The sequence below is a fragment of the Rhineura floridana genome, chromosome 11, assembly GCF_030035675.1.
Source record: "Rhineura floridana isolate rRhiFlo1 chromosome 11, rRhiFlo1.hap2, whole genome shotgun sequence".
Lineage (NCBI taxonomy): Eukaryota > Metazoa > Chordata > Lepidosauria > Squamata > Rhineuridae > Rhineura > Rhineura floridana.
In genome coordinates this window covers 1,011,641-1,036,182 of record NC_084490.1, presented here as the reverse complement: position 1 = coordinate 1,036,182, position 24,542 = coordinate 1,011,641, and the positions used below count along the sequence as shown (strand labels likewise).

General features: G+C 54.0%; 1 protein-coding gene and 1 long non-coding RNA gene across 3 annotated transcripts in view; one reads left to right on the top strand and one right to left on the bottom strand.

Moving 5' to 3' along the window:
* The window catches only part of KIF1C (kinesin family member 1C), a 43,935-nt gene extending 23,153 nt beyond the window's left edge, over positions 1-20,782 (top strand). For both annotated transcript variants that reach the window (XM_061590846.1, XM_061590847.1), the window contains exons 3-22: positions 1,301-1,377; positions 1,684-1,863; positions 2,707-2,772; positions 2,857-3,035; positions 3,605-3,716; positions 4,865-4,942; positions 5,116-5,181; positions 5,804-5,882; positions 6,180-6,258; positions 7,137-7,282; positions 7,872-8,044; positions 9,468-9,547; positions 10,177-10,252; positions 12,127-12,206; positions 12,355-12,449; positions 12,968-13,051; positions 15,128-15,308; positions 15,716-15,788; positions 16,180-16,812; positions 18,263-20,782. In XM_061590846.1, the coding sequence (XP_061446830.1) occupies positions 1,301-1,377; positions 1,684-1,863; positions 2,707-2,772; positions 2,857-3,035; positions 3,605-3,716; positions 4,865-4,942; positions 5,116-5,181; positions 5,804-5,882; positions 6,180-6,258; positions 7,137-7,282; positions 7,872-8,044; positions 9,468-9,547; positions 10,177-10,252; positions 12,127-12,206; positions 12,355-12,449; positions 12,968-13,051; positions 15,128-15,308; positions 15,716-15,788; positions 16,180-16,812; positions 18,263-18,991 (3,266 nt within the window). In that variant the 3' untranslated portion in view covers positions 18,992-20,782. The remainder of the gene's footprint in view (positions 1-1,300; positions 1,378-1,683; positions 1,864-2,706; positions 2,773-2,856; positions 3,036-3,604; positions 3,717-4,864; positions 4,943-5,115; positions 5,182-5,803; positions 5,883-6,179; positions 6,259-7,136; positions 7,283-7,871; positions 8,045-9,467; positions 9,548-10,176; positions 10,253-12,126; positions 12,207-12,354; positions 12,450-12,967; positions 13,052-15,127; positions 15,309-15,715; positions 15,789-16,179; positions 16,813-18,262) is intronic.
* Positions 18,050-24,107, bottom strand: LOC133367103 (uncharacterized). The gene is made up of 2 exons (XR_009758514.1): positions 24,066-24,107; positions 18,050-23,488 (listed from the first exon to the last, which is right to left on the bottom strand). It is a non-coding gene; the product is annotated as an uncharacterized LOC133367103 (long non-coding RNA).
* Between the last annotated feature and the right edge of the window lie 435 nt (positions 24,108-24,542).

The following is a 24,542-nucleotide window of genomic DNA, read 5'->3' as shown; positions in this document are numbered from 1 at the left end:
TGTTCCCCAAGCACTACCTTCTGGTGACGACCCACCAAGTAGGAGCGGAGCCACTGCCAAGCAGTACCCCCAACTCCCAACTCCGTGAGTCTTCCCAGAAGGATACCATGGTCGATGGTATCAAAAGCAGCTGAGAGATCAAGGAGAATCAACAGGGTCACACTCCCCCTGTCCCTCTCCCGACAAAGGTCATCATACAGGGCGACCAAGGCTGTTTCGGTGCCAAAACCGGGCCTAAAACCGGATTGAAATGGATCAAGATAATCAGTGTCATCCAAGAGCCCCTGGAGCTGGCCGGCAATCACCCGTTCCAGTTGTTGTTATTATCATCATCATCATCATTATCATTATTTATACCCCGCCCTTTTTCCAAACTGGAACTCAAGGCGGCTTCCAGATAAAAATAAGTACATATCATTAAGAACCTTGATATGGAAGTCGCTTTGAGGTCACCTGGTGATGAGAAGCTGCATACAAATATTTTTTAAAAATCTCTCTGTCTCTGTCTAAAAGACACTGTCCTGTTCAGAGACTATGTGCCACTGAACGTGCCAGTTGTAGGGGAGGGCTTGTTGCCCTTGGGGGCTGCTTGTGGGTTTCCTCCATTGGCTGGCCACAGTGGCAAGCATGATGCTGGACTTAAGGAGGGGAGGGTTATGGCCTGTTGCTGCTGCTGCAGGGGGCTGCTCTCTTGTCCTCTAAGGTCAGCACTCTCCTTAAATTCTACATGGAAAACCATACCTAAGTGCAAAATATGTGCAGTGTATGTTTGAGATGTATGCTGGAAGGAAAAGTGACCCGTTCTTCTTCCTCGGAGGTGGCACAGGGAAGGGCAAGGAAGCATATAATCCCAGCCACACCTGTAAACCCTTGCAGTTTTAACTAATGATAAAAATCTAACTGGTCGCTTGATAAAAACCTTGCAGCCCCACTGACAGTGGGCCTCGTGCCAGAATGCTAAGGTTGTTGATCGTAAGACATACAGCTTAGTTTTTTGTGAACAGAAAAATTTTGCTGCCCTCTTTACCCTCACAACGGATGACGATTACTGTTTGCTTGTTACTTCCTCCTTGCTCAGAGGTCTCCAGGCAACTTACAACACATTAAGAAACATAAATACATTATTACAATAACACATTCATATAAAAATGCATGCAATTCATCAAGACATACAAAGCACCCACTCCCTGCAGCCATAACGGCTGCAGGGAGCTTTTGGCAGCCCTCTGATGGCGGTGGTGCTCCGGCATCTTCCATCTGGCTGAGCTCTTCAGTCCTTTGACACCTCCCTTCTCCTCAGGTATTGCCAGTCCCAAGCAGGCAAAAGATGCCCTCAAGAATTTCACCTTTGACTATTCCTACTGGTCTCATACCTCGGTAAGTTTCCAGGGGGAGGGGAGGGGAGGGGTCGAGAAACATGTGTGAGACCATCAGTTGTACCAGGCCCCCTGGTTGGTGAATCGGTATGGCCTTCCTCAACCTGGTGTCCTCCTCCAGACGTTTTGGACTACAGCTTCCCTTGGCCCCAGCCTCACACGGCTCTACTGGCTAGGTGCTGATGGAGTTATAGTCCTGGACTTCGGGAAGGCTGGCTTAGGAGGTTGGCAGCCCTTGGGACTGGAGCTGGGACAGCAGCGGCTGTAGCCCCTTGAACCCGGTGCAGTGATGGCTTTTGTCTTCTAGGAGGAAGACCCCAACTTCGCTTCCCAAAAGCAGGTCTACAAAGATATTGGTGAAGAGATGCTGCTTCACGCCTTTGAGGGCTACAATGTCTGCATCTTTGCCTACGGGCAGACGGGGGCGGGCAAGTCCTACACAATGATGGGCAAACAGGACAAAGGCCAGGAAGGCATCATACCACAGGTATGCCTGGTAGGGAGAAGGCTGTGGATTCAAGGGGCTGCTGGAGGGAGGGAGGCCTGTTTTCCCTAGCGCTATGTCTCTGGCTGTTGCGTACGATGGAGATGGCTCACCACAGTTTCTCGGAGCCTCAGAGGGGTTTCCTTCCTCTCCTCCCCCTCCCATGAATATGGACCTCTGGTTCTCTTTTGTGGCTATTAGCTGCCACCAGCACTCCCGTTGCCCGTGCATGGTTGGCTCTGCAGTCCGCGTTTGTTCTCCCAAGCAGCCCATCCATTCTTCACCTTCAAGAGGAAAGATGATACCCTCTTCCTCACGTTCTGAGTTGCCCTCCTCCTTCCCTGGCACTACTGAATGGGCCCCTCCAGACGTCCTTTCTGTTCTGCATTCATGATGGCATCGGGGTAGTTCTATGCAATCCCACTTTCCGTACTGTTTGTGTCTGCAAAGGTTTCAGTTCACTTCACTTCCAGTCGGTGCACTGCCCTGTAGCTTCCTGCTAAAATCCTGTAACTTTTTTTTAATGACACAAATGTCCCAGTTTGATTTTTTTTGTTCCCCTTTTAGCACGAGATGGGCCCCTACAGGCAGGAATAATTCAATAACATTGGGGGAAGTATTGCAGAATGACTAAGGAAGTGGAGTGATGTGTGGACTGTCCAGTATAAATCCACTAGTAATACACTATGATTGTGTAAGCCATGTGTTTCAGAAGAATACGCTTGCAAAAAACCCAGCCGGTCTGAAGAGGCCCTGTGTCTGGATGAATTAAAGCCGCTTCTGCCTCCACCACGACTGGGCCCCTCGGGGGCCTGATCTTCTCCCTCCCTTTTTCTTTCTCTCCAGCTCTGTGAAGATCTCTTTGCCCGAGTAGATGAGAACAATTGCCCCAACCTCTCTTACTCTGTGGAGGTAAGTCCTGCCCCCTTCCCCAGGCATCTCTGGCCTTTCGTGCCTGCCCTTCTTTTTGATAGCTTGGCCTGCCTGTCTTGCCAGGTAAGCTACATGGAAATCTATTGTGAGCGTGTGCGCGACCTCCTGAACCCCAAAAGCCGCGGGAACCTGCGTGTGCGGGAGCATCCCATCATGGGCCCCTACGTCGAAGATCTCTCCAAGCTGGCAGTCACTTCCTACGAAGACGTCGCTGACCTCATGGACTGCGGAAATAAAGCCAGGTACACCCTCTGTTGACCACAGGACCCAGGAGTCCTGATGTCTGCCAGCAAGATGTTTGGCGGGGTGGTGAAGAGGAAATGGGAAGTCAGCATTGCTGCCAGTATACCAGTGCTGTGCTGGGGGGCAGGCCCTCCTTCCTGCCCCTTTATTGCAGCCTTCCGCAGCTGGGTGCCCTCCAGATGTTTTGAACTACAACTCCCATCAGGTTGGCAAAGGCTGCCGTCTTGCAACATGTCTGTGGGATGAACTGCTTGAATGGCATCTGCCTAGGATGATGCCAGGGTGACCTGAAGGCCAGCCATGGAGAAGCAGTTCTTCAGCACTAACTGCATTGGCCACACGTGGATTGTACCAGAGGGACTTGTGGGATTTTCCTCTTAGCTCTGAGAGGAGACGGGCCTTTGAGAAGGGATCCTGGGCTGGGAGATTCCGGGGAGGTCTGACTTCTTTTGGAAGAGAAAGCGCTCCAGTGACGGGGAGGGAGAGGGTGTGAGCCTGAGTTTTTGGCCAGTCAGGAGAGGAGAAGGGAGACTTCCTCTTTCTCACACCTGAACACTCCCGTTTCCAGAACTGTTGCGGCCACCAACATGAACGAAACTAGCAGCCGCTCTCATGCAGTCTTCACTATCGTGTTCACGCAACGGCGACACGATGAACTCACAGACCTTGACACAGAGAAGGTGAGATTGCTGCAGCCGGCAGGCGGGGAGCAGGTTCTTCTGTGAAATGGGCACAGCCCAGTCTCTGTTCCTGCCACATATTGCCTGTGTGTGTTCTTGCACCCTCGACTTAGCAAGCATGAGTTGCCTGCTCTCTTGGACCCTTGGCAGCATGATGAAAACGGCTATTGGTAGGGGTTGCTGACCTCATTTCCTTCTCCTCCCTCAACTGAGATTCTGGATTTCAGAAAACAAGAAAGCTGACATTTATCGTAGGACATAAATACAGGATAGGAAAGATCCCTAGTTCTAGCTAACTAGAGTTGGAGATGCAAAGAATCCTGCTTGCTCGTTCATCTCCGTAGGAGAGAGAGAGAGACAAAGGAAAGACACGTCCTCTCCCAAGGTAGGAAAAGAGGAAGGGACGTGTCTTTCCTTTCTCTCTCTCTCTCTCTCTCTCTCTCTCTCTTTCCCCTACGGAGATGAACGAGCAAGCAGGATTCTTTGCATCTCCAACTCTAGTTAGCTAGAACTAGGGATCTTTCCTATCCTGTATTTATGTCCTACGATAAATGCCATCTTTCTTGTTTTCTGAAATCCAGAATCTCAGTCTGATTATATCCAGGGTAAAGTGTGGTCCTTCAAACCAGGATTTACATGCAGCTTGGCTACTACTGACATTTTGCTCTTCTGCTAAGAAACATAATGTGTTCTTAATGCTGCATCAGAGTCTCACTCGGGGACAACGAATGAGCAACACTGCATTGGGTGTGTTTGGAACATCTGAAATCCATAACTGAAGAAAATGTATCTGGTATCCTGCCATTTTGGCATCTTAAGTTCCAGCAACTGTTACAGAAAGTGATAAAGGGGGCCCTCACCCTAATAGGACAGTGTGGTGTAGTGGTTAAACTCCTGGACTACGACCTGGGAGAGCAGGGTTCGAATCCCCACACAGCCATGAAGCTCACTGGGTGACCTTGGGGCAGTCACTGCCTCTCAGCCTCAGAGGAAGGCAATGGGAAACCCTCTCTGAATACCTCTTGCCATGAAAACCCTATTCATAGGGTCGCCATGAGTCGGAATCGACTTGAAGGCAGCCCATTTCCATTTTCCAACCCTAATAGGAACAGGAAGATCGCCTGTTGTTCCTTCCCATCTCTTTACAGGTCAGCAAGATCAGCCTGGTCGACCTGGCTGGGAGCGAACGGGCGGATTCGTCAGGAGCCAAGGGCATGAGGTTAAAGGTGAGAGCTCACCCTGAAGCATTGAGAAGTTGCCGCATTTCCAGGAAGGGTCTAAATTAAGTCTTCCCTGCCCAGAGTGAGGGGGACAGAGAGACAGAGTGTGTGTTGGTGTGTGAGAGAAGTTAGTTCTGAGCAAGGGATACTCACCCTCTGCACACGCCCTGCCCTTCCAGGAAGGCGCCAACATCAACAAATCTCTGACGACGTTGGGCAAAGTCATCTCCGCACTGGCAGAGATGGTGAGTGCCACTCTTCCCCCCCCCCCCGGCAGAGATGGTGAGTGCCGCTCTTCCCCCCCCCGGCAGAGATGGTGAGTGCCGCTCTTCCCCCCCCCGGCAGAGATGGTGAGTGCCGCTCTTCCCCCCCCCCCTTGTTTGGGTCTGCAGGATTCTCTTGATTGCTCAGCCTTTCAGGTGCTGCAGAGGTTCAGGAGCAGCAGAGTCTGGGGTTGGGGTAATCAGGACTGCTCTCCTGCTGGCCCCCCAAAACGGCCGGTTGACAAGCTGGAGCCACATACACAGGGAAGGATCTCCCACCATCTGAGCTCCTTTCCGCTTACGAGCAGCCTCCCTCAAGGCCCTGGCGCGCTGTGCCAAGTAGCCCAGGAGAGTGTGGAAGACGGGGCTCGTGGGGAGGTGTGGGTGGCTCTTGTCCAGCTGAAGGAGTTCCGCCCTTCTGCCCTCTCTCCCGCTGGTGCAGAGCCAAAAACGGCTTGAGTTTGCCTGTTTTCAGCTGCCTGAATCTTTTCATTTATCCTGCTGTGTCTCCCCCTCCTCCTCCGTGCACCGGAGAGAAGTGCAGGCTGATGGGGAACTGTGGGGGGGGTGGAATTCTCTCCTCTCACCCTTCTTGCCTCCCCAGCAAAACCACAAGAGGAAGAAGTCTGAGTTCATCCCTTACCGTGACTCGGTGCTCACGTGGTTGCTGAAAGAGAACCTGGGTGAGTGTGTAAGAGGGGCTGGAAAAGAAGGAAGAGCCACCCTTTTGGGAGCCCCTGTGGGAAGCTGTGTGGTGGGGTGGGCTGCGTGGGGGTGGGCTGTAGGGCTGGAGATGGGAGGGCTCTGGATTCCTTGAGGCTTTTTCAGGTGATGCCTAACATTGTTGACTGTGAAGAGTTTTTGATATAGTTGGTTTTCGCCCTTTTACAAGGGAAGGCAACTAGGAAGCAGAGCTGTTTCCAGTCCACCCTCATCACCCCTGGGTTCCTCACTCCCCCCCACTCCTTTCTATTTCTCAGGGGGCAATTCTCGCACAGCCATGATTGCTGCCCTCAGCCCAGCTGACATCAACTATGAGGAGACGCTCAGCACCCTCCGGTGAGCTGAGAAGGCAGATCGGGGAGGTGGGGGTGGGCTTCTGTCTTGGCCTCTGTTAATTTTTTTCGTTAAAAAAGGAACCAGGAGTCCCATTCCTCCCCCACTCTCCTGCCGGGGTAGCCAGAGTGTCTGCCCTGCTATTGTGCTGAGTCCATCAGAGACCTAAATATCTGCTCTCCCTCTCTCCTCACACACGCAAACTCACTCACTCTCTCTCATGCATGTACGCGCACACACACACCAACTTGCCCGCTTCCATGGAGGATAAGGCTGTTGGTGGCTACTAGCCACGATGGCTATGCCCACCCTCCACTGTTGGGGGCAGGGTGCCTCTGAACGCCAGTTGCTGGAAATGGGAGGAGGGGAAAGTGCCGCTGTTGCGCTCAGGTCCTGTTTGTGGGCATCTCATAGAATCATAGAATAGTAGAGTTGGAAGGGGCCTGTAAGGCCATCCAGTCCAACCCCCTGCTCAATGCAGGGATCCAAATCAAAGCATTCCCGACAGGTGGCTGTCCAGCTGCCTCTTGGAGGCCTCCATTGTCGGAGAGCCCACCACCTCCCTAGGTCATTGGTGGGCTGCTGTGAGAACAGGACCCTGGACTAGACTGGAGGTTTGATCAGATCCAGCAGGGCTGTTCTCAGGTTCCGTATGACACCTCCTCCGTCGAAGCCAGGGCGCCTCTGTGTGCCAGTTGTTGGGCATTGCAAGCAGGAAGGGCCGTGCCCATTCACCCTTGTGAGCTGCTGGTGGGCTTCCCTTTGGGGCATCTGGTTGGCTGCTGGGGTGGGGGCTTCAGCCTGATCCCACTGCTGCAGGGCTGTTCTGGGTACTTTTTCTCAGTGCTGCTGATGTCACCTTCTGACCTCCCCCCCCCCAGTTACGCGGACCGCACCAAGCAGATCCGTTGCAATGCCATCATCAACGAGGATCCCAACGCCCGGCTCATCCGGGAGCTCAAAGAAGAAGTGGCCAGACTGCGGGACCTCCTCTCTGCCCAGGGGCTGTCGGCTGCCACCTTCGCTGGTAGGGGTGTGTGTGAGAGGATGGAAGTGCTCTGGAGGGAGGGAGCCAAGGCACTCTCTGTATGTTCCATGGCTGAGCATTAAGACAGAACAACAGAATTTAGCCCTCACAAGGATCTTGCAGGAAGCCAAAGACTTTGGGGATCTCTCCCAACAGTGCAAGACATCTAAGAGCCCAGAGGAGGAGAAGAAACCTCCCAAAATCCATTGCTGGGCAATGCCTTTATTGGGATCTACCAAATGTCACAAAAGTGTGGCAACCTCTCAAGGTCTCTAGAACTCCTTGTCTGGCAAGATGTTACACAAGGCAAGGGGTGGGGGGCGGGGAAGGAGGAAAAATAAAAATAAAAACTCCCCAAATTAGGCTGATGGTAGTAGCCATGGGGACAGGTTGCAGACTCTGTTCCCAGAGGGGCTGTTGCAGGCTGAATCAGTCCCTTCTTGGTGCGACAGATACCAGATTCTGGGATAAAGAAACAATTTCTGCTCGCCCCTGTCTGCAAAATTAAAGCCTGGCTTGTTTTCTTGGCAGATGGAGGAGGTGTGCAATGCCTGTTGCTTCACACGTACACGAGTGTGTTTCTTTTCAGGGGCCAAGCCTGACGACCCGGGCGGGGGCTTAGGCCTTCCCACCTCGCCCTTTGCCCCGAGTGCAGAATCTGCACTCCTGCTGGAGCCCCTTGCCCTCAACGGAGAGTCAGAGGAGTACCCCACCATGGAGGAGGAGATGATCTGCACGGAGGAAGCCATGGAGAGGCTACAGGTGAGAGCTCAAACAAGAAGATTCCCATCCAGGGTGGGCTCCAAAGTGGAGACCCACGAAGAGCCACAACAGCAGCGCAGCAGTGGACATGTTTACCCAGAAGTAACTCCCGGGTGAGTGTGTATCGGATGGCAGCATGAAGCCTCCAGCACAGACTCCCTATTCTAAAAAGCAAAGCCTAGATCAGAGGCGGGCAGCCTCTGGCCCTGGGAGCCAAATGTGGCGCTTGAGACGGTCCCCAGGCCAGCCCCCTCACTGGCCCTCCTTCGCACCCCAAATATTTCTGCCTGGCTGGGATGTGCCCTTCAGCTCTTGCAAGACCCCTTGCCAATGGAGCATAGGGACGGGCGGGCGAGTGTGTGTAGAAACTCGCCTCCTGCACAGAGGCTGCGTTTACATGCATTTTGCCTCTGGCCTTCTCCACCACGGTCATGTGGCCCCTGGAAGGTTGTCTAGAGGGGAATGTGGCCCTCAGGGTGGGAAATGTTCCCCCCTGCCCTAGATAAACGCAGGCATCTAAAGCAACAGTTCCTGGGCCAAGCGGTCTTCATGCTTTGAGGCATACCTGAGCGAGAGCAGGCTGCTTCAATAAACAGCTGGCTGTTCTGGAATCCCTGACAAACGCCTGCAGTCGTATGCGCTTGGAGTAGCAAATGCAACCAAGCGTCTTGTGCCACCTGAAAGGTTGGGAGAGAGGAGCATTTGTGGACCAGAGCCCTCCTTGCAAAATGTTACTTTGGCAGGCATATTCCTGCTGAAAGAGAAGGTGTAAGAGGGGAAAAAATATTTATTACATTTATATATATTATCTTAGCTCAAAGTAGCATGCCTGTTTCGCCCCTCTCCATTTTATCCTTACATCAACCCTGTGAGGTAGATTAGGCTGAGAGGCAGTGCCTGGCCCAAGGTTACCCAGTGAGCTTCATGGCTGAGTGGGGGATTCGAACCCTGGCCTCGCAGGTCCTAGTCCAGCACTCTAACCACTAAGCTGCAGGGCCAAACAGCTGTGAAAGGCAAGAAGTGGTATGTGGAAGTTCTGTTGGACTCGCAGCAAAGGAATGGCTTTAGCCTGCCTTCCAGGTGGTGTTGAGCCTTGTATGGAGGCTCTCACCTAGGGGAGCAGGGGGTCATCGTGCCCATTTCTAACCCATCAGGCTGGCACATCCACGATGGATGAGAGACGTCCGTTCATGCCCTTTGTCCTTGCATGCCCTGCTTTTTCTCCACAACAAGAGCGCCGTGGAGGTTCCGCATCCCAGCTGCAAGCTCTCTTCACGTGCCACGATGGCTCTAGGCTGATCTTTGGGCATCCCTCCTTTCCTCTAACACAGGCACTAGCTTATAACCAGCGATAGGAAGTAAGGGTAGAGCCACGTTTTTTCTTTTCTTTTCCTGCACCCTGATTGCTTTCCTGCCATTCTAGGAGACTGAGAAGATCATTGCTGAGCTCAATGAGACCTGGGAGGAAAAACTGCGGAAAACAGAGGCCATCCGGATGGAGCGGTGAGTGGAATTCACCCCTCCCCTGCATACACACCCTCCTCCCCTTCAAGACGGCTTCTTTGTATCCGAGCAGGGTGTATTATCTGTCTGCGGTGGCAAGGGAAGACCAGCTTCCCCAATCTGGTGCCCTCCAGAAGTTTCGGGCTACAACTCTCGTCCGCCCCAGACAGCACAGGTGGGAGTTGTAATTGAAAGCATCTGGAGGGCACCAGGGTGGGGAAGGCTGATGTTAGACAGATATTAGTAGGAAACAATGCTTCTCGTTCTTCATGGCTGCAAAGATCGGACCTGGAACCGTTTGAGACTTGTTGGATGAACCCTCAGAAGCCAGAAGGAGGCCAAGCCGAACTTCTGTGGCTGGCTCAAGCCAGTGCTTTTGTTGGCCACCCTGGGCTCCTGCCAGGAGGAAAGGCGGGATAGCAAGCAAGCAAGGCTTAAACGCATCCTGCATAATTCCCTTGCTCTCTGCAAAGTGGCAAGACAGGTGCTTGGTTTGCCTAACTTTCTTTGCAGTCCATCCCTTTGATTCTCACACATGCTCAGCAGCCGTGCCCTTTTGGTAAACCACTGAAATGGTTGGCATGAAGCTCCTATCTGAAGAGTCCTTTCTGTTTGTCCTTTCCCTGCAGAGAGGCGCTCCTGGCAGAGATGGGTGTGGCTCTCCGGGAGGATGGGGGCACTGTTGGGGTCTTTTCCCCCAAGAAGGTAAGCCTGTGTGTGGGCGCCCTGGCCCAGGCATGACTACTTTGGTGGAGCTGCAACTCGACATAGAACAACACAGGAAGCTCCTCAGTTTAGCCTCAGTTTAGCAGCAGCAACTCTCCAGGGTCCCAGGCAGGGAGAGTGAGTTTTCTTTCCATTGCTTGCTACCTGATCCGTTTTGAAACTGGAGATGGTGGGGTTGGAACCCAAGGCCCCTTGAGTGCAAAGCAGGTCCTCAATCACTGCCTTAAAGCAGCACAAGCTGCCCCTTGCTCCAAGATTGTACTTCAGTTGTATAAGATCTAGACAATTACCTTTTGAGGTGGGGAAAATCAATTTGTGGAGAGTTTGCTGTCTAAAGGGCAAGTCCTGTGTCACTAACCTGTTACAGTTCTTTCAGTAAGCACACTGATGGGGGTGACTTGGTTGACACAGTGTACTAGGACTTTCACAGAGTCCTGAGCAAACTTAGCAGCCATGGAATAAGAGGAGAGATCCTTTTGCGGATCAGGAACTGACGAGGAAACAGAAAGCAGAGAGCAGGAATACAAGGACAGTTCTCCCAGTGGAGGGCTGTAGCAAATGGAGTCCCCCGAGGATCGGTATGGGGACCTCCTGTGCTTTTTAACTTGTTCATAAATGATCTAGAGTTAGGGGTGAGCAGTGAGAGGGCCAAGTTTGCTGATGATGCTAAATTGTTCAGGGTTGTTAAAACAAAAGGGGATTGTGAAGAGGTCCAAAAGGTGAATGGGCGGTAAAATGGCAAAAGCAATTCAATGTAAAGAAGTGTGAAGTTAGGCATATTGGAGCAAACAAGAATTTCACATATATGCTCACAGGGTCTGAACTGGTGGTGACTGACCAGGAACGAGACCCTGGGGTTGTAGTGGGCAGCTTGATGAAAATGTCGACCCAGTGTGCGGCAGCTGTGAAAAAGGCCAACTCCATGCTAGGTATCATTAGGAAACATATTAGAAAATAAAACTGCCTATATCATAATGTTGTTACATAAATCTATGGTGCCGCTGCATTTGGACTGTTCTGTGTATAGTTCTGGTCACCTCACCTCAAAGGATATTGTAGAGCTGGAAAAGGTTCATTAAAGGGCAACCAAAATGATCAAGGGATAGAGTGACTCCCCTATAAGGAAAGGTTGCAGCATTTGGGGCTTTAAGTTTAGAGGAAAGGAGAGTAAGAGGTGAGATGATGGAAGTATATAAGATTATGCATGGCACGGAGAAAGTGAGTAGAGAAAAGGTTTTCTCCCTCTCTCGTAAAACTAGAACTGGTGGACATCCAATGTAGCTGAATGTTGGAAGATTTAGGACAGACAAAAGAAATGCTTCTCACATTGCAGAAATAAACTGTGGACTTTGCTCCCACAGGAGGCAGTGATGGCCACCAACTGGGAGGGCTTAAAAAGAGGATTAGACAAATTCATGGAGGAAAAAGCCTACCAGTGGCTAGTAGCCCTGATGGCTGTGCTCTGCCTCCATAGGCGGATGCAGGATGCTTCCAATTACCAGTTGCCAAAAACAGCAGGAGGGCAGAGCGCTTTTGCGCCCGTGTCCTGTTTGTGGGCTTCCCTTTGGGGCATCTGGTTGGCCACTGTGAGAAGAGGAGGCTGGACTAGGTGGGCCAGGGGCATGATTCTGTAGGCTCTGCTTAGGTTTTATACTAAATAAAAGACCTTTATGACAAGCTCAGAGAGACAGTGACTGAGTGAGTGTGTAGTAATGGCCACATGGTGGCGCCAGTTGCTCCCTTTGGATGCATTTGCAAGAATGGTATAGCCACAAATGCAAAAATGTGCCCCCTGATTTTATAGACAGACACACACACACGCACGCGTGCGCTAACCGCCGTGTCTTATGCAGACTCCACACTTGGTGAACTTGAACGAGGATCCGCTGATGTCCGAGTGCCTCCTCTACCACATCAAGGATGGTGTCACCCGGTGAGACCCTTTGGGCTGGGCTAAATTTGTCGGATGGGAGAAGGAAAAGGGTCCTTCTGACCTGCACCTACAACTCTCTTTTTTTCTTTCTCCCTCTCCGTTGTGCCTGCCTGCTGCCCCCTGCGGACCCTTTTCTTCTCTGCCCCAGAGTCGGCCAGCAAAATGTGGATATCAAACTGACTGGACAGTTCATTAAAGAGCAACACTGCATCTTCCGTAGTGTCACCAATGAGTCTGGAGAAGGTGAGCAGGGTGTGTGGGTGTTAAGCACACAGGCACCTTGACCCTCGACGGCCAGCTGTGCCTCTGTGGGTGAGATTCTGACTCGCTCTCTACTAATGATGCTTCCTCTCCTCTCTTCTGTGCTTGCGTGGAGCAGGGGGGCCTGGCTGTGGGGCCACATGCCGACAGGTATTGGATTGTCTGCTGTCCTTGCAGGAGAGGGAGGTGGGGATATATTAAACCACCTTGGGACTGACCTGCAGGCCCAGATTCCTGCCTCCCACCCTGCCCTTGTGTGTCATGCTTTAGGCTTTCCTGCCCTTTCTCCTCCTCACATCCAGATATGAGGTCCTTTCTGCCCCATAGCTGCCTTTCTCCCTCTTGGCCTTCCAGCAGAGCGACCCCCATGGTGTAACAGGCCTGGGCCTTTGCTGTTGTGGGGGGAGGAGAAGGAAGCGAGTTGGCAAGTGGAAGACTATGCTTCTCCCACCACCACCCCGCCCTGTTGGGTCCTGATCTGTGCCTCACTCCTCTTTCAGCGGTCGTCACTCTGGAGCCCTGTGAGGGCGCTGAGACCTATGTCAACGGGAAGCAGGTCCTGGAGCCCATGGTGCTGAGATCAGGTAGTGTTTCGAATGGTGCAAGGTGTGCAAAAAGGGGGTCAATTGCGCAATTGGGGCAAAAAAATCCTAACTTGACACATACACAGATGGAGTCTGACTGGCTGGCGGTGAGTGACCAGGAAAAAGATCTTGGGCTTGTGGTGGACGGCTGGATGAGAAGGGTGACTCACTGTGCGGCAGCTGCGGAAAAAGGCAAATTCCACGTTGGGGAAAGGGTCTGAAAATAAAACCGCAAATATCCCATTGCCATCATACAAATGTATGGCGCGGCCACACTTGGAATATCATGTACTGTACAGTTCTGGTCCCTTCCCCTCTATCAGGCAGTTATAGAACTAGAAAAGGTTCAAAAAAAGGCAACCAGAATTATTATTATTAATTAAATGTATATCCTGCCCTTCCTCCCAGTAGGAGCCCAGGGCAGTAAGTAAAAACACTAAAAACGCTCTAAAACATCACAAAACAGACTTTAAAATACATTAAAACAAAACATCTTTTTAAAAAAGCCTTAAAAACATCTTCTAAAGAAAGCTTAAAAATTTTTTAAAAACACCTGAAGAAGCAATTCCAACACAGACACAGACTGGGATAAGGTCTCTACTTAAAAGGCTTGTTGAAAGAGGAAAGTCTTCAGGAGGCACCGAAAAGATAAGAGATGGCACCTGTCTAATATTTAAGGGGAGGGAATTCCACAGGGTAGGTGCCACTGCGCTAAAGGTCCGCTTCCTATGTTGTGTGGAATGGACTTCCTGATAAGATGGTATCTGCAGGAGGCCCTCATCTGTAGAGTGCAGTGATCGATATGTTCAGGTATCCTGGTTCCAAGCTGTACAGGGCTTTGTACACCAAAACTAGAACCCTGAACTTGGCCCGGTAGCTAATGGGCAGCCAGTGCAATTCTTTCAGCAGTGGGGTGACATGTTGGCGATGTCCTGCCCCAGTGAGCAGTCTTGCTGCTGCATTTTGCACCAGCTGCAGCTTCTGGACCAACCTCAAGGGCAGCACCACATAGAGTGCATTACAGTAATCCAGCCTGGAGGTTACCAGTGCGTGGACAACAGTGGTCAGGGTATCCCAGTCCAGAGATGGCCGCAGCTCTCACCAGCTGAAGCTGGCAAAAGGCACTCCTAGCCACTGAGGTCACCTGGGCCTCTAGTGACGGACCCGTTGTTTCAGAGGGAGTACGACCCCATCCAAAGCAGGCAACTGACCAATTATCCGAACTGGGAACCACCAACCCACAGCGCCTCCATCTTGCTAGGATTCAGTTTATTGGCCCTCATCCAACTGACCACCAAATCCAGGCAGTGGTCCAGGGCTTGCACAGCCTCTCCCAATTCAGATGTTATGGAGAAATAGAGCTGCTTATCATCAACATACTGCTGACACCTCGCCCCAAATCTCCTGATGACCGCTCCCAAGGGCTTCATGTAGATGTTAAACAGCATGGGGGACAAGCATGACCAAGAGACTGGAGTGACTCCTCTGAGAAAAAGCTGCGATTTGGGGCTTCTTAGCCAAGCAAGAGGGTGGGAATCATGACAGAGGTGTAATGATGTTAGGCATGGCCATGAAACTGCAGGGGACATTCAGGACCAATAAAAACAAGGACTTCTTCACCCTGCGCACACCTAAAATGAAGGCATTTGTTCCCACAAGTGTTGTCACCCATTCAGAGTGCTGTAAAAGAGCAGTTAGGTCCATGGAGGAGGAGGGAAGGCAGAAATCCCCTGAATACCAGCGGCCGGGAACCCCAAGCAGGGAGAAGAGTCCTGCTGTTGCGTTTCTGTCCTGCTTGTGGGCATCCCAGCAGGACTGTTCCGTTGGCTGGGTGCTTTTGTCCAGTCCAGCTGTGCATCCATGTTCCTTTGTGACTTATGAGGCGTTTCGGCAGGATGAATACATGTGGGCTGTCTCATGTGAAACGATATGGAAGCAGCTGCCAGTTTCTGTGGGTGCTCCCACACCCTCCCCCTTGCATGCCCCCAAATGTGTGCCTCTTCAGAGCACCCCAGTTCCTCCCCCTGGGCTGACTTGTCTCCTTCCTCTCCCCCCCTGCTCTTTCTTCCCGCCAAGGCAACCGTATTGTGATGGGCAAGAACCACGTCTTCCGCTTCAACCACCCAGAGCAGGCGCGCCTGGAACGGGAGCGCAACACCCCCGCCGAGAGCCAGGCCGAGCCGGTCGACTGGAATTTTGCTCAGCGGGAGCTGCTGGAGAAGGAAGGCATCGACATTAAGCTGGAGATGGAGAAGAGGTGGGGGCAGAGATGTCTGGAGCACAAGACTGGCTGTAGGAGAAAGAAGGGGGGGAGGCCGGTCTGGGAATGGGCCTCGTGTGGGCTCTGGGCTTTCAGGTTAGCGCAGCTTTGGGAGGGGTTAAGTGAGCACTCCAGGAAGGCAGCTCCTTTGTCAGCCCTTCTTTGGGGATGTGCTGCTCCCTGCCTGAAGGTGCTTTTCCTCCCAAGCTTCCCACCTTTGCCATCACAGCTCTGTTCCCTTGTCATGTGGAGGGGGACCCTGTTTGGCAAGGCAGCCGTGTCAACAGCGAGGAGACTGGTCCCCCTGGAGTGAAGGTGCTCCTTCCACCTACAGGAGCCATGGACTGTGGCTGAGGGAGAGAGATATAATGTTTCTGTCTTTCTGCTCCCCCCTGACCAAAAAGACTTCAGGATCTGGAGACCCAATACCGTCGAGAGAAGGAGGAGGCTGACTTGCTTCTGGAGCAGCAAAGGCTGGTATATGTGTGTGTGTGTGTGTGTATTTGCTTGTACGCCTACCGGTATGGGGTGGGAACGGGGGGGCAAAGCAGCAGAGACGCTGCCCATTTTGTGGGCACTCTGCTGCTGGTGTTCTCCAGAGCAGTCACTGCAGGCTGCACATTGGCCCTGCTTGGGGATGTGGAGAGTTTGTAGGCAACAAGCGACAAACAAGAGGCGGGGTTGGACTTGATGGCCTTATAGGCCCCTTCCAACTCTACTATTCTGTGATTCAAGCACTTTGTTGGCCTGTCCTAGTTCTGTCTATAAATGTTACAGCAACTCTGGTTTTGGAGGCTGGGTGCAAGCGTGGCATCGCTGGAGCCCCATCCCTCAGTTCTGCCTCTCCTTCTCTGCCCTCCTCTCCCAGTACGCAGACTCTGATAGTGGCGATGACTCGGACAAGCGCTCCTGTGAGGAAAGCTGGCGGCTCATCTCATCGCTGCGTGAAAAGCTCCCGGCCACCAAAGTGCAGACCATCGTGCGCCGCTGCGGCCTGCCTAGCTCTGGCAAGAAGCGGGAGCCACTGCGCGTGTACCAGATCCCTCAGCGCCGGCGGCTGGCTAAGGATCCACGCTGGCTGACGCTGGCTGACCTCAAGATGCAAGCGGTCAAGGAGATCTGCTACGAGGTGGCCCTCAACGACTTCCGCCACTCCCGCCAGGAGATCGAAGCCATGAGCATCGTCAAGATGAAGGAGCTATGCCGCCTCTATGGCAAGTGCAACCCTAACGAGCGCGATAGCTGGCGGGCGGTGGCCCGGGATGTCTGGGACACGGTTGGTGTGGGTGAACCTGACAGCACTGCCGGCACAGGGGGAGGGACCCCAGACGGCCGCTCCGGCACCCCCGGCACTGACGTAGATGATCTCCGAGCGCACATTGACAAGCTGACCGACATCCTTCAGGAGGTGAAGATCCAGAACAACATGAAGGATGAGGAGATCAAGGCGCTGAGGGACCGTGTGGTCAAGATGGAGCGTGTGATCCCCATCTCTGCCCAGGTGAGCTGCTGCCCTCCAGTGCAGGCAGCCCAGAGTGGCAGGCTATCAACAGTTGCTTAAAATAGCCTTTCAGTAAAATGTTCTACTTATTTGCAAACATAACAAGAGTAAGAATCTGGTTGCCCTCTTCAACAAAAATCTTAACTATTCTGTAAGGACGTCAGAGAGCCCTGATGCTGGATCAGACCAAAAGGGTCTCCCACTCCTTCCCTTGGGGGCAGGCGATGCCTCCTGGCATGCTCTTGAGCAGTGAGGCAGGGACCCAATAGTCTTTCCTGCCCCCCCCCACATATGTGGGACTCAGTGACCTCAAGGCACATCGTTCTCTCTCCTCCTGCCCCCCTGGGGGTGCTTCTCCTGCATGAACATCATAGGCCCAGTGCCGCTTCCTGAGCCCCAGTGCCTGGCTTGTCCTCCCACTTTTTGCTTTTGTAAGACTGTTTAGATTATTGGGGAAAAGTCTCCTGCCTTCGTGACCGCAATATGGCCAAGCCAACACTATGCCATAAATTTCAATATACTTAGCTACCTAACAAGCAACCCTTTGAGGTAGATTAGGTCTGAAGTCAGTCTGGGAGCTTTATGTTTATTCCACACTGGCACACTCTCTGGCAGGGCGGGGGAGTGGGCGGGGGGGGGAGATCTCTTTGCTGCTGGGAGTTGCAGGCCACAAGGTTGGGGACAGCTGGCCCAGAAGTTTATGCAATGATGCACAGTGTGGGGAAGGCAGATGGAGTCAGATCTTTCCTCTTCCGCCTTTGATTAAAGGACAAGTGCCAGTTACAGAGCAGCCAACATCAGCTTGTGCCTCTGAGGAGCATCCCTCCCTTCAAAAAAAATTTAATGTCTGCAGCGTTTGCTCTTTCCCCATTTGCAGGGGGCTTGCTTTTTAATTGTGAGAGGCTTTGCTTTCTCCAAAGCGAGGAGATCTTTACAATCCCCATTTTCTAGATGGGAGCAGAAATGAGGCGTTTTAGTCCAAAACAGCTGGGGGGCACCAGGTTGGCAAAGGGTGGATTAGTCACTGGCTCTCTCAGAAGGAAGGATCCAATGCTATGCACCTCTTCTAAAGAGGAGAGACACCAGCAAGGTGAAGCTCCTCCCTGTAGCAAGGATCCCCCACCCCGACATGCACTAAGAGAAGGGGGATCCTACTGGGGGGCTGTATGCTCCTTTTGTCTTGCCCCATTTCTGTGGCTCTTATTCAGTCAAAACACATCTTTAACTTACGGCAGAGTTGGGAAATACTTTTATTGTGGTTTTTGAAAGGTCCTGCTTAAAATTGCACAGAAGCTTCTCTGATAGAGCTCAATTCCCTAGAGCTGGGGTGGCGGTGATGGTTGAAGGGTGGGGTGGGGGGACTCAGCTAGGCTTGTGGCAGAACCAGACCCTGGCAGAGAGGGATCCTGTCTGGGCCATCGTCTTATTCTCCTCCTTCTCCTCGTCTCAGGAGGATGAAGACCTAGAGAACGAGTGGGGCTCATTGCTGTTTGCCGAGGGCCTCGTGTCGGAGGGGCAGCCAAAGGCACCGACGGGCAGCCAGGACTCGCTGGATGCCAAGGAGGACGAGGGCTCTGCTGCTGCTGCCGCTGCTTCCTGCTGCGACCGGGTTTCCCACCTGATGGAGAAGGATCCAGCCTTCCGCCGGGGGCGCCTCCGCTGGCTTCGGCAGGAGCAGGCCCGCCTTCAGAACCTGCAGCAGCAGCAGCTGACCAAAGCCTTGCGCCGCAGCCAGCTGCCCCCCACCCACGGCAAATTCATCCCCCCGCAGGACTGCAAGCTGCGCTTCCCCTTCAAAAGCAACCCTCAGCACCGCTACTCCTGGGGCCCCAACTCTGCTTTCATGGTGGGGGGCGGGGAGGAGGCCATTCCCAGGGAGGAGGTTCCCCGACCCCCCAGCCCCAGCAGGCCTGCCCGGCGGAGCAGCCCAGTGCCCCAGCATAATAATAAACACCCTGGCCGCTCAGCCCGGCGTAACTCCCTGGAGGGCGGGCAGCGAGGCAGGCGCGGGCAGCAGGCGCAGGAGCACTTCCAGGCCCGCAAGCATAACTACTACCCCCGCCAGCACCAGCCGTACCCCCAGCACCGGCCCAGCAACCCCGACAACAACCCCCCGCCACGCATGCGCCGGCAGAGATCGGCACCCAACCTGCAACAGGAGCGTGAAAGTGCCGTCTGATGGCTGTGGTGGCAGAGTGAAGGCTGCTCATGCGCTCCCTGCCACCAGCACGGCCAAACAGGAGGAGAGGCGCAGCACCATCGGCCTGGAGCGCGGCCTGTTCGTGGGATTGTTGCCTGTTGGCCGTGGATGGACAGGACAGAGCCCTCGTTCTGCAACAACACTGAGCTTGCCATGGGGGGCTGTGGAACTGAACGGGGGCGATGGAGGCTTGGAACCGGCGGTTGCAGGGAGGAGTTGGTGAATAGGGGAGGTGTCAGCAAACGCCATTTGCATCAGGGGCTTTTTTTGTGGGAAATCCAAAGAAACTCTTGTAGGTTTTTAATAGGAATGAATTTGGGAGTGTGCCAGAGGGGTGGGAGGGAAGAGAGAATGTTTTTGTTATTGTCTTGAGAAGGAAAGTGGAGAAGTATGTGCTGTGAAGGGTTTGCGCAAAGCATTTGTGTGATTCATGGGAGTCAGGAGGGTTGGGTGCAAGGAAGTGTGGTGGCTTGCCAAGAGAAGCGCTTAAGGATTTGGGCCAGGGGGCAGGGAGGAGAGTCAGAACGTCTGGGCAATGGCCACTTCTGATGCTTCCCCCCCCCCCGTCCGTCTCCCAAGGACTGCAGGGTGCTTCCTCCTCTCGTAGGAGATTCCAAAGTGGGCTGGCCAACCGGCGAGGGGGGCTGGGGAGGCTGGCAGAGCGGGGGGCAGTTGCTTTGGGTGGTAGGGGGACTGGGGCATGTTGGCTGTACGTTCTGTGGGGCTGCAATCCTCCCAATAGTCTCTGCTTGTGAAATGGCAGTCTGTGGGGCAGAAGAAACCTCTGTGGGGCTGGGACAAAAGGGATCTGTGTCGGGGCAGGAGAGCGCCCACCACCCATCAGCAGCTGGAATATTTGAAAGAGGGAGAGGGACTGAAGTGGTAGTATTCTTCCCCACATACACACACAGGCACGCTCAGTTTTGAAGCAAAGGTTGGCACAGGAAACCTGGCTCAAAATCTGTGGCCCCCTTTTTGCTTTTCCTGCCCCTTTTTGGACTCTAGAGGAGGGAGCAGGAAGATCCTTTTTGGGTCCCCCTGCTGCTGACTCTTCCCATCCAGGAGCTGTCAATCTTCTATAGTTCTGGGGGAGGGGAGAGTAGCACCCCTTTCAGGAAGTGGGCCTGCTGCTATTGTGCCCCAGAGCGCTTGGCAATTCAGTAGGGCAAGGTGTCTGCATGTCTTACCGTGGGGTTTTTTTGGGGGGTGGTGAGTGGGTCAAAGAGAGGAGAGTCTCCCATCTCTGTGACTGAAGGTAGTACCCTAGATCAACACCCACTGACCCACCCTCATAAAAAAAAAAAGACCCACTAGGCTGCCTGGAGAAGCTGATGGATGGGGCTGAACTCATCCTGCCCAAAGCACCCTCGAGCTGCTCTTTACCTTCTCTTCTGCCCTACCCCATCCCACAAGTAATCCTGTGGAGCACCATTTACCCCAAGAGGGGAGTCTGCTGTAATTCCCCATGCCACGCTCTCCCCCCACCCCCACCCACCATGCCTAGAATCTCTTAGCCAGCCAGAGCCTTTGCAGGGGTAGTGGGTCTGTCCATCCCTTCCAAAACTGCTTGTTGAGCTGATCCTTGAGGGTTTTCTTGTGGCTTTCTCTCCATGGGGTGGGTGGGTTGTGGGATGTATGTGTGGGGCAGGGGCTGTTTGTGTGTGTGTTCTGGGGCTGTGCTCTGTCCTTACTGCCCCGGAATCATGGCTGAAGAATCTATACCATAATCCTGTTAAATAAAAGGTGGGAACCACCTGCCAGATCTCACAACAGGCTCTGCCCTTCCTTTCCAAAGAGTGACGCTGGGCTGGGGGGCACGGGGGGAGGGAGTGTGGGGTGCTGAGCTGGGGGGGGGTGAGTCTTGCTACTCCGGGAAGCCCCCCAATACAACCCCCCAAGCCTTGCAGTGAAGAGGCACGATGGGGTGCAGCTCGTTTGGGGCTTTGGTCAGCAAAGCAGGGCCTAGGAGCTGTTGGAGGCCAGGGACTCCTCTTGGTGCTGCAGATCGCTATTTCTCTTGGCCGTAAACCCCAAAAGGTTAAGCTGCTCTGCACTTTTCTGTTCTCTGGGCCTGGCTGCGGCTGTTGCTCCCCACCCACTGACAAGACCAAGCTGCTCAGTCAGGAAGGGCCGTGACTTGGAGGAGAGTCCTTGTTTGGATGGCTTGTTTTTATTTCAACATGATGGAAAGTTGTCCAGGCAGATGGTGTGATAACCCCCCTCCCCCAAACCTCCTGCCCTTTTAAGACATTAGGCTCCAGGCCATCCCCCAAAGCGTCCACCTTCCAAACACCGCCAGGGCAGCCAGGCTCCCTGCTACTCACAAGGGCATTCACAGCAAAGAGGTGGCTGGATGAGATTGGAGGGGGTCACCATGCTTCCTCATTCGTGGATGGTAGACTGGCATGGACCCTCGTGGCAGGGTGGGGGAGAAGAGGGGCTTGTGGACCTCCTGGACAAGCTGCCCCCTCCCCCCCAATCCTGGCCTTGATTTGTCCCTGCACGTTCAGTACACTTCAGAGAAGGGGGGCTCAGGTCCGCAGGAACGCCATTGTTAAGAGGCAATACCGAAACACAGAACGCAGTAGCTCTTCCTTAGATCCCAGGGAGGGAAGCCCCTCCCTCCCACTGCCCATCAATTGGGTCAGAGTCCTGTGCTCCAAATGAGCCTGGGGCAAGCTCCGTTAGCGTTGCTCTCAAGAAGGGCATGCTGGGAATATCCACCACAGCTCGGACCAGCAGTTGGGAATGCTCAAATTACTTCATCTCAACTTAAAAGCTGCCTGCCCCTAGAATTTGAGGTTTTGTGGTATGAGACTGAATCATCTGGCCTTCTGCATTCCACACTTGTGCTCTCACAAGCTTCTACCGCCCACCCAGGCCTCGGTTGCAGAGTTGGGAGGGCCCGATCCCAAGAGAAGCTGTTACCGAGGATGTAAGCAGCCACCAGCTTCTGGGGGAGGGTGACATGGAGGGTGCTAGCCACCGCTACGTAGAGGATGAAGATCCGTGGAGGGACTGGCTGAGCCTGGCCTGGAGGGGGAAAGAGGCAAGGCTTCCTTACGCGACCCTTCCTGGGACAAGGGGGGGACAATTCACAAATGGGCAGAAATGCACAAAGGGCGTCTCAAGTGCATTTCTCCCCAAACCAACGGGCAGGACAAATACTGCTTTTGCGGATGCAGCTTGACCTCGGGTTTGGTGCTGGCTGGAGGGATTTGCTCTGCAAGTGACGCCTGGACTCTCCCTGCCCTTCAAATGGAGGGACCTGGCATGTTCCCTGGTGGGGCAGCCGCGACAAGAGGTGTCTGGTGTGATCCACAGTCATGGGCTTCCCACTCCTCCCACTGGGCCTGCAGTACAACATTGCTGTGGTGTGGGCCTTTGAGAAATAGGCCTACCCACTCCAGGGGTCCTCTGGAAGCCGCAGGGCTACAGTTTCCACCCCTGCCCGGGGCTGATGATGGGAGTTGAAGCACAACAGCGTCTGGAGGACCACAACTTCCTCACCCTTCCTGTACACCATGCTTGAATCCTATTTCCATACATATACACATACATACATATACAGTAGGGCCCCGCTTTACGGCACTTCGCTAATGCGGTGGTCTCAATTAGATGAAATTAGACTAAAGCCCCACTCATACGGTGCTTGTTCCGCTTTTAGGGTGGTTTTTGGGTGTTGCGCACCATTCTATTCAATGAGTTCCGCTTTTCAGCAGTTTTTGCTTTTCGGCGGGGGTCTGGAACGTAACCTGCCATATGAGTGGGGCCCTCCTGTACAGGCACCCTATATTAATTTAAAACACTGCTGATGTGATATTCCTGTGATTTCCATTGCAGAGGCTGGAGGGAACGGAGGTATTGGAGTTGGCTGGAAAGAGGGTCCCACATCAAAACATTTGAGGTGTGCCACTGCCTCGTGCTGTCTACACACACCTAAGGGAAAGGGGCAGAGCCCACTGGCAGCGCAACAAACACCTTTGCAGGTTTGCAGGAGCTCCAATCTGCAGCAAGGAAACCACCCCTTGTCTGACACGCCGCAAAGCTGCTGCCGGTCAGTGTGGACCAGGGATGGGAAACCTGTGGCCATCCAGGTGTAGGACTCCCAACTCCCATCTGCCCTGACCACTGGGCCTGATGGCCAAGGCAGATCCAGCAGCACCTGGAAAGCTACAGCTTAGCCCTGCTTACAGCACCTACGTAGCCCGATGGCTCAAGGGTCCAGAATGGCCTATGACAGCTTCACATGCTATGCAGGTGGACAGTCCTGCCACAGCAAGGATTAGTCTCTTATTTCGTCTCTGCTTGCTTTCCACGCCCACCCACCTCTTTGCCCGCAGCACACTCACCTGGGGCCAGCGGGATAAGGTGTGTCCCATGCGGAATGCCTGCCCGCTGCTGCCCTCTCTGTGCCGGGCCGGGCCGGTTGCTTCCTCGGGGCAGGGTCACTGCTCTTCCCGCCGGCAAATGTTCCTGTGCAAGTAGGCAAAGGGGGTGGGGGTGGGGGAAAGAGACGGACAGAAGTGGCAGTAGTGGGGCGGGCATCAGTTCAACGGGGCTCGCCCTCCTGAGCTGGAAGCCCTCTCCCTCATGCCGCCTGTAAGACGACTAGCAGCGGAAATGAACTCTGCCTATGCACAGAGGCACTCGGCTTCAGCAGCTCCAGAGCCAGGGTGAACCGCCCTGCTGGAAAAAGCGACTTTGGCATGAGGGATTCAGAGGCAACTTGAACGCCTCACAGGGAGGAAGGGCCTTGCGCCGGGGCGGCTGCGGGCCTTATTCCCTACCGACCCCTTGTTACGCGCCCAGGCGTGCACGATCCCCTTCCCGCGTCTCCGCTCCTGCCGTTCCCTCCGCAGCCTGGCAGGCGCTTCTCCCGGGACCCCCAGGCAGCCACCTCCGCCTCGCCCCCTCTTGGCCCAGGGCTGTCTGCCCCGGGGGTCTCCAGGGCCGGCTCCGAGAGGAACTCCGCAGCTGCTCAGACTCCCCGGCGCACCGGGGGGGGGCAGGGATTTACCGAGCCCCCGCTCCCGCCCCCTTCCCCGCTCACCAGCTGCCTCCTCTCCGCTCGCACCGTGGCCCCGCCCTCTCCTCGCCCCTATTGGCCCAAGCCTCTCCTTCTCCGGCCCCCCCATGGGCGGGGCTCTCTCGCTTCTGGCTCTTCTAATGGCCAGGAGCAGCCTTGGGGGAGGGAAAAGCTCCACAAACTCCGCCCCCCCGCGAGCTGTTCCCGTCTTCATTGATCTCCGCCGCCTTCCTGTCCCCGCAACTAAACCACGCCCACCTTCCCGACCCTGATTGGTGGGAGCTCCCTGCCACGTCACACACCACGGGCAGAAGTGTCCGCCCCGCCTACCTGGAGCCCCAGCCGGGTTGGGTGGGAGGCGCGTGTGGGGCGCCCTTAATAAAGGAACAGTAAGACAAACACGTGGGGTGGGGAGGCTGGTTGGTGGTTGTTAATGAAAAACAAACTAGGAATGACTGAATGGCTGAATCCCTGAGGATGGACGAAAAGACAGAACCCCGG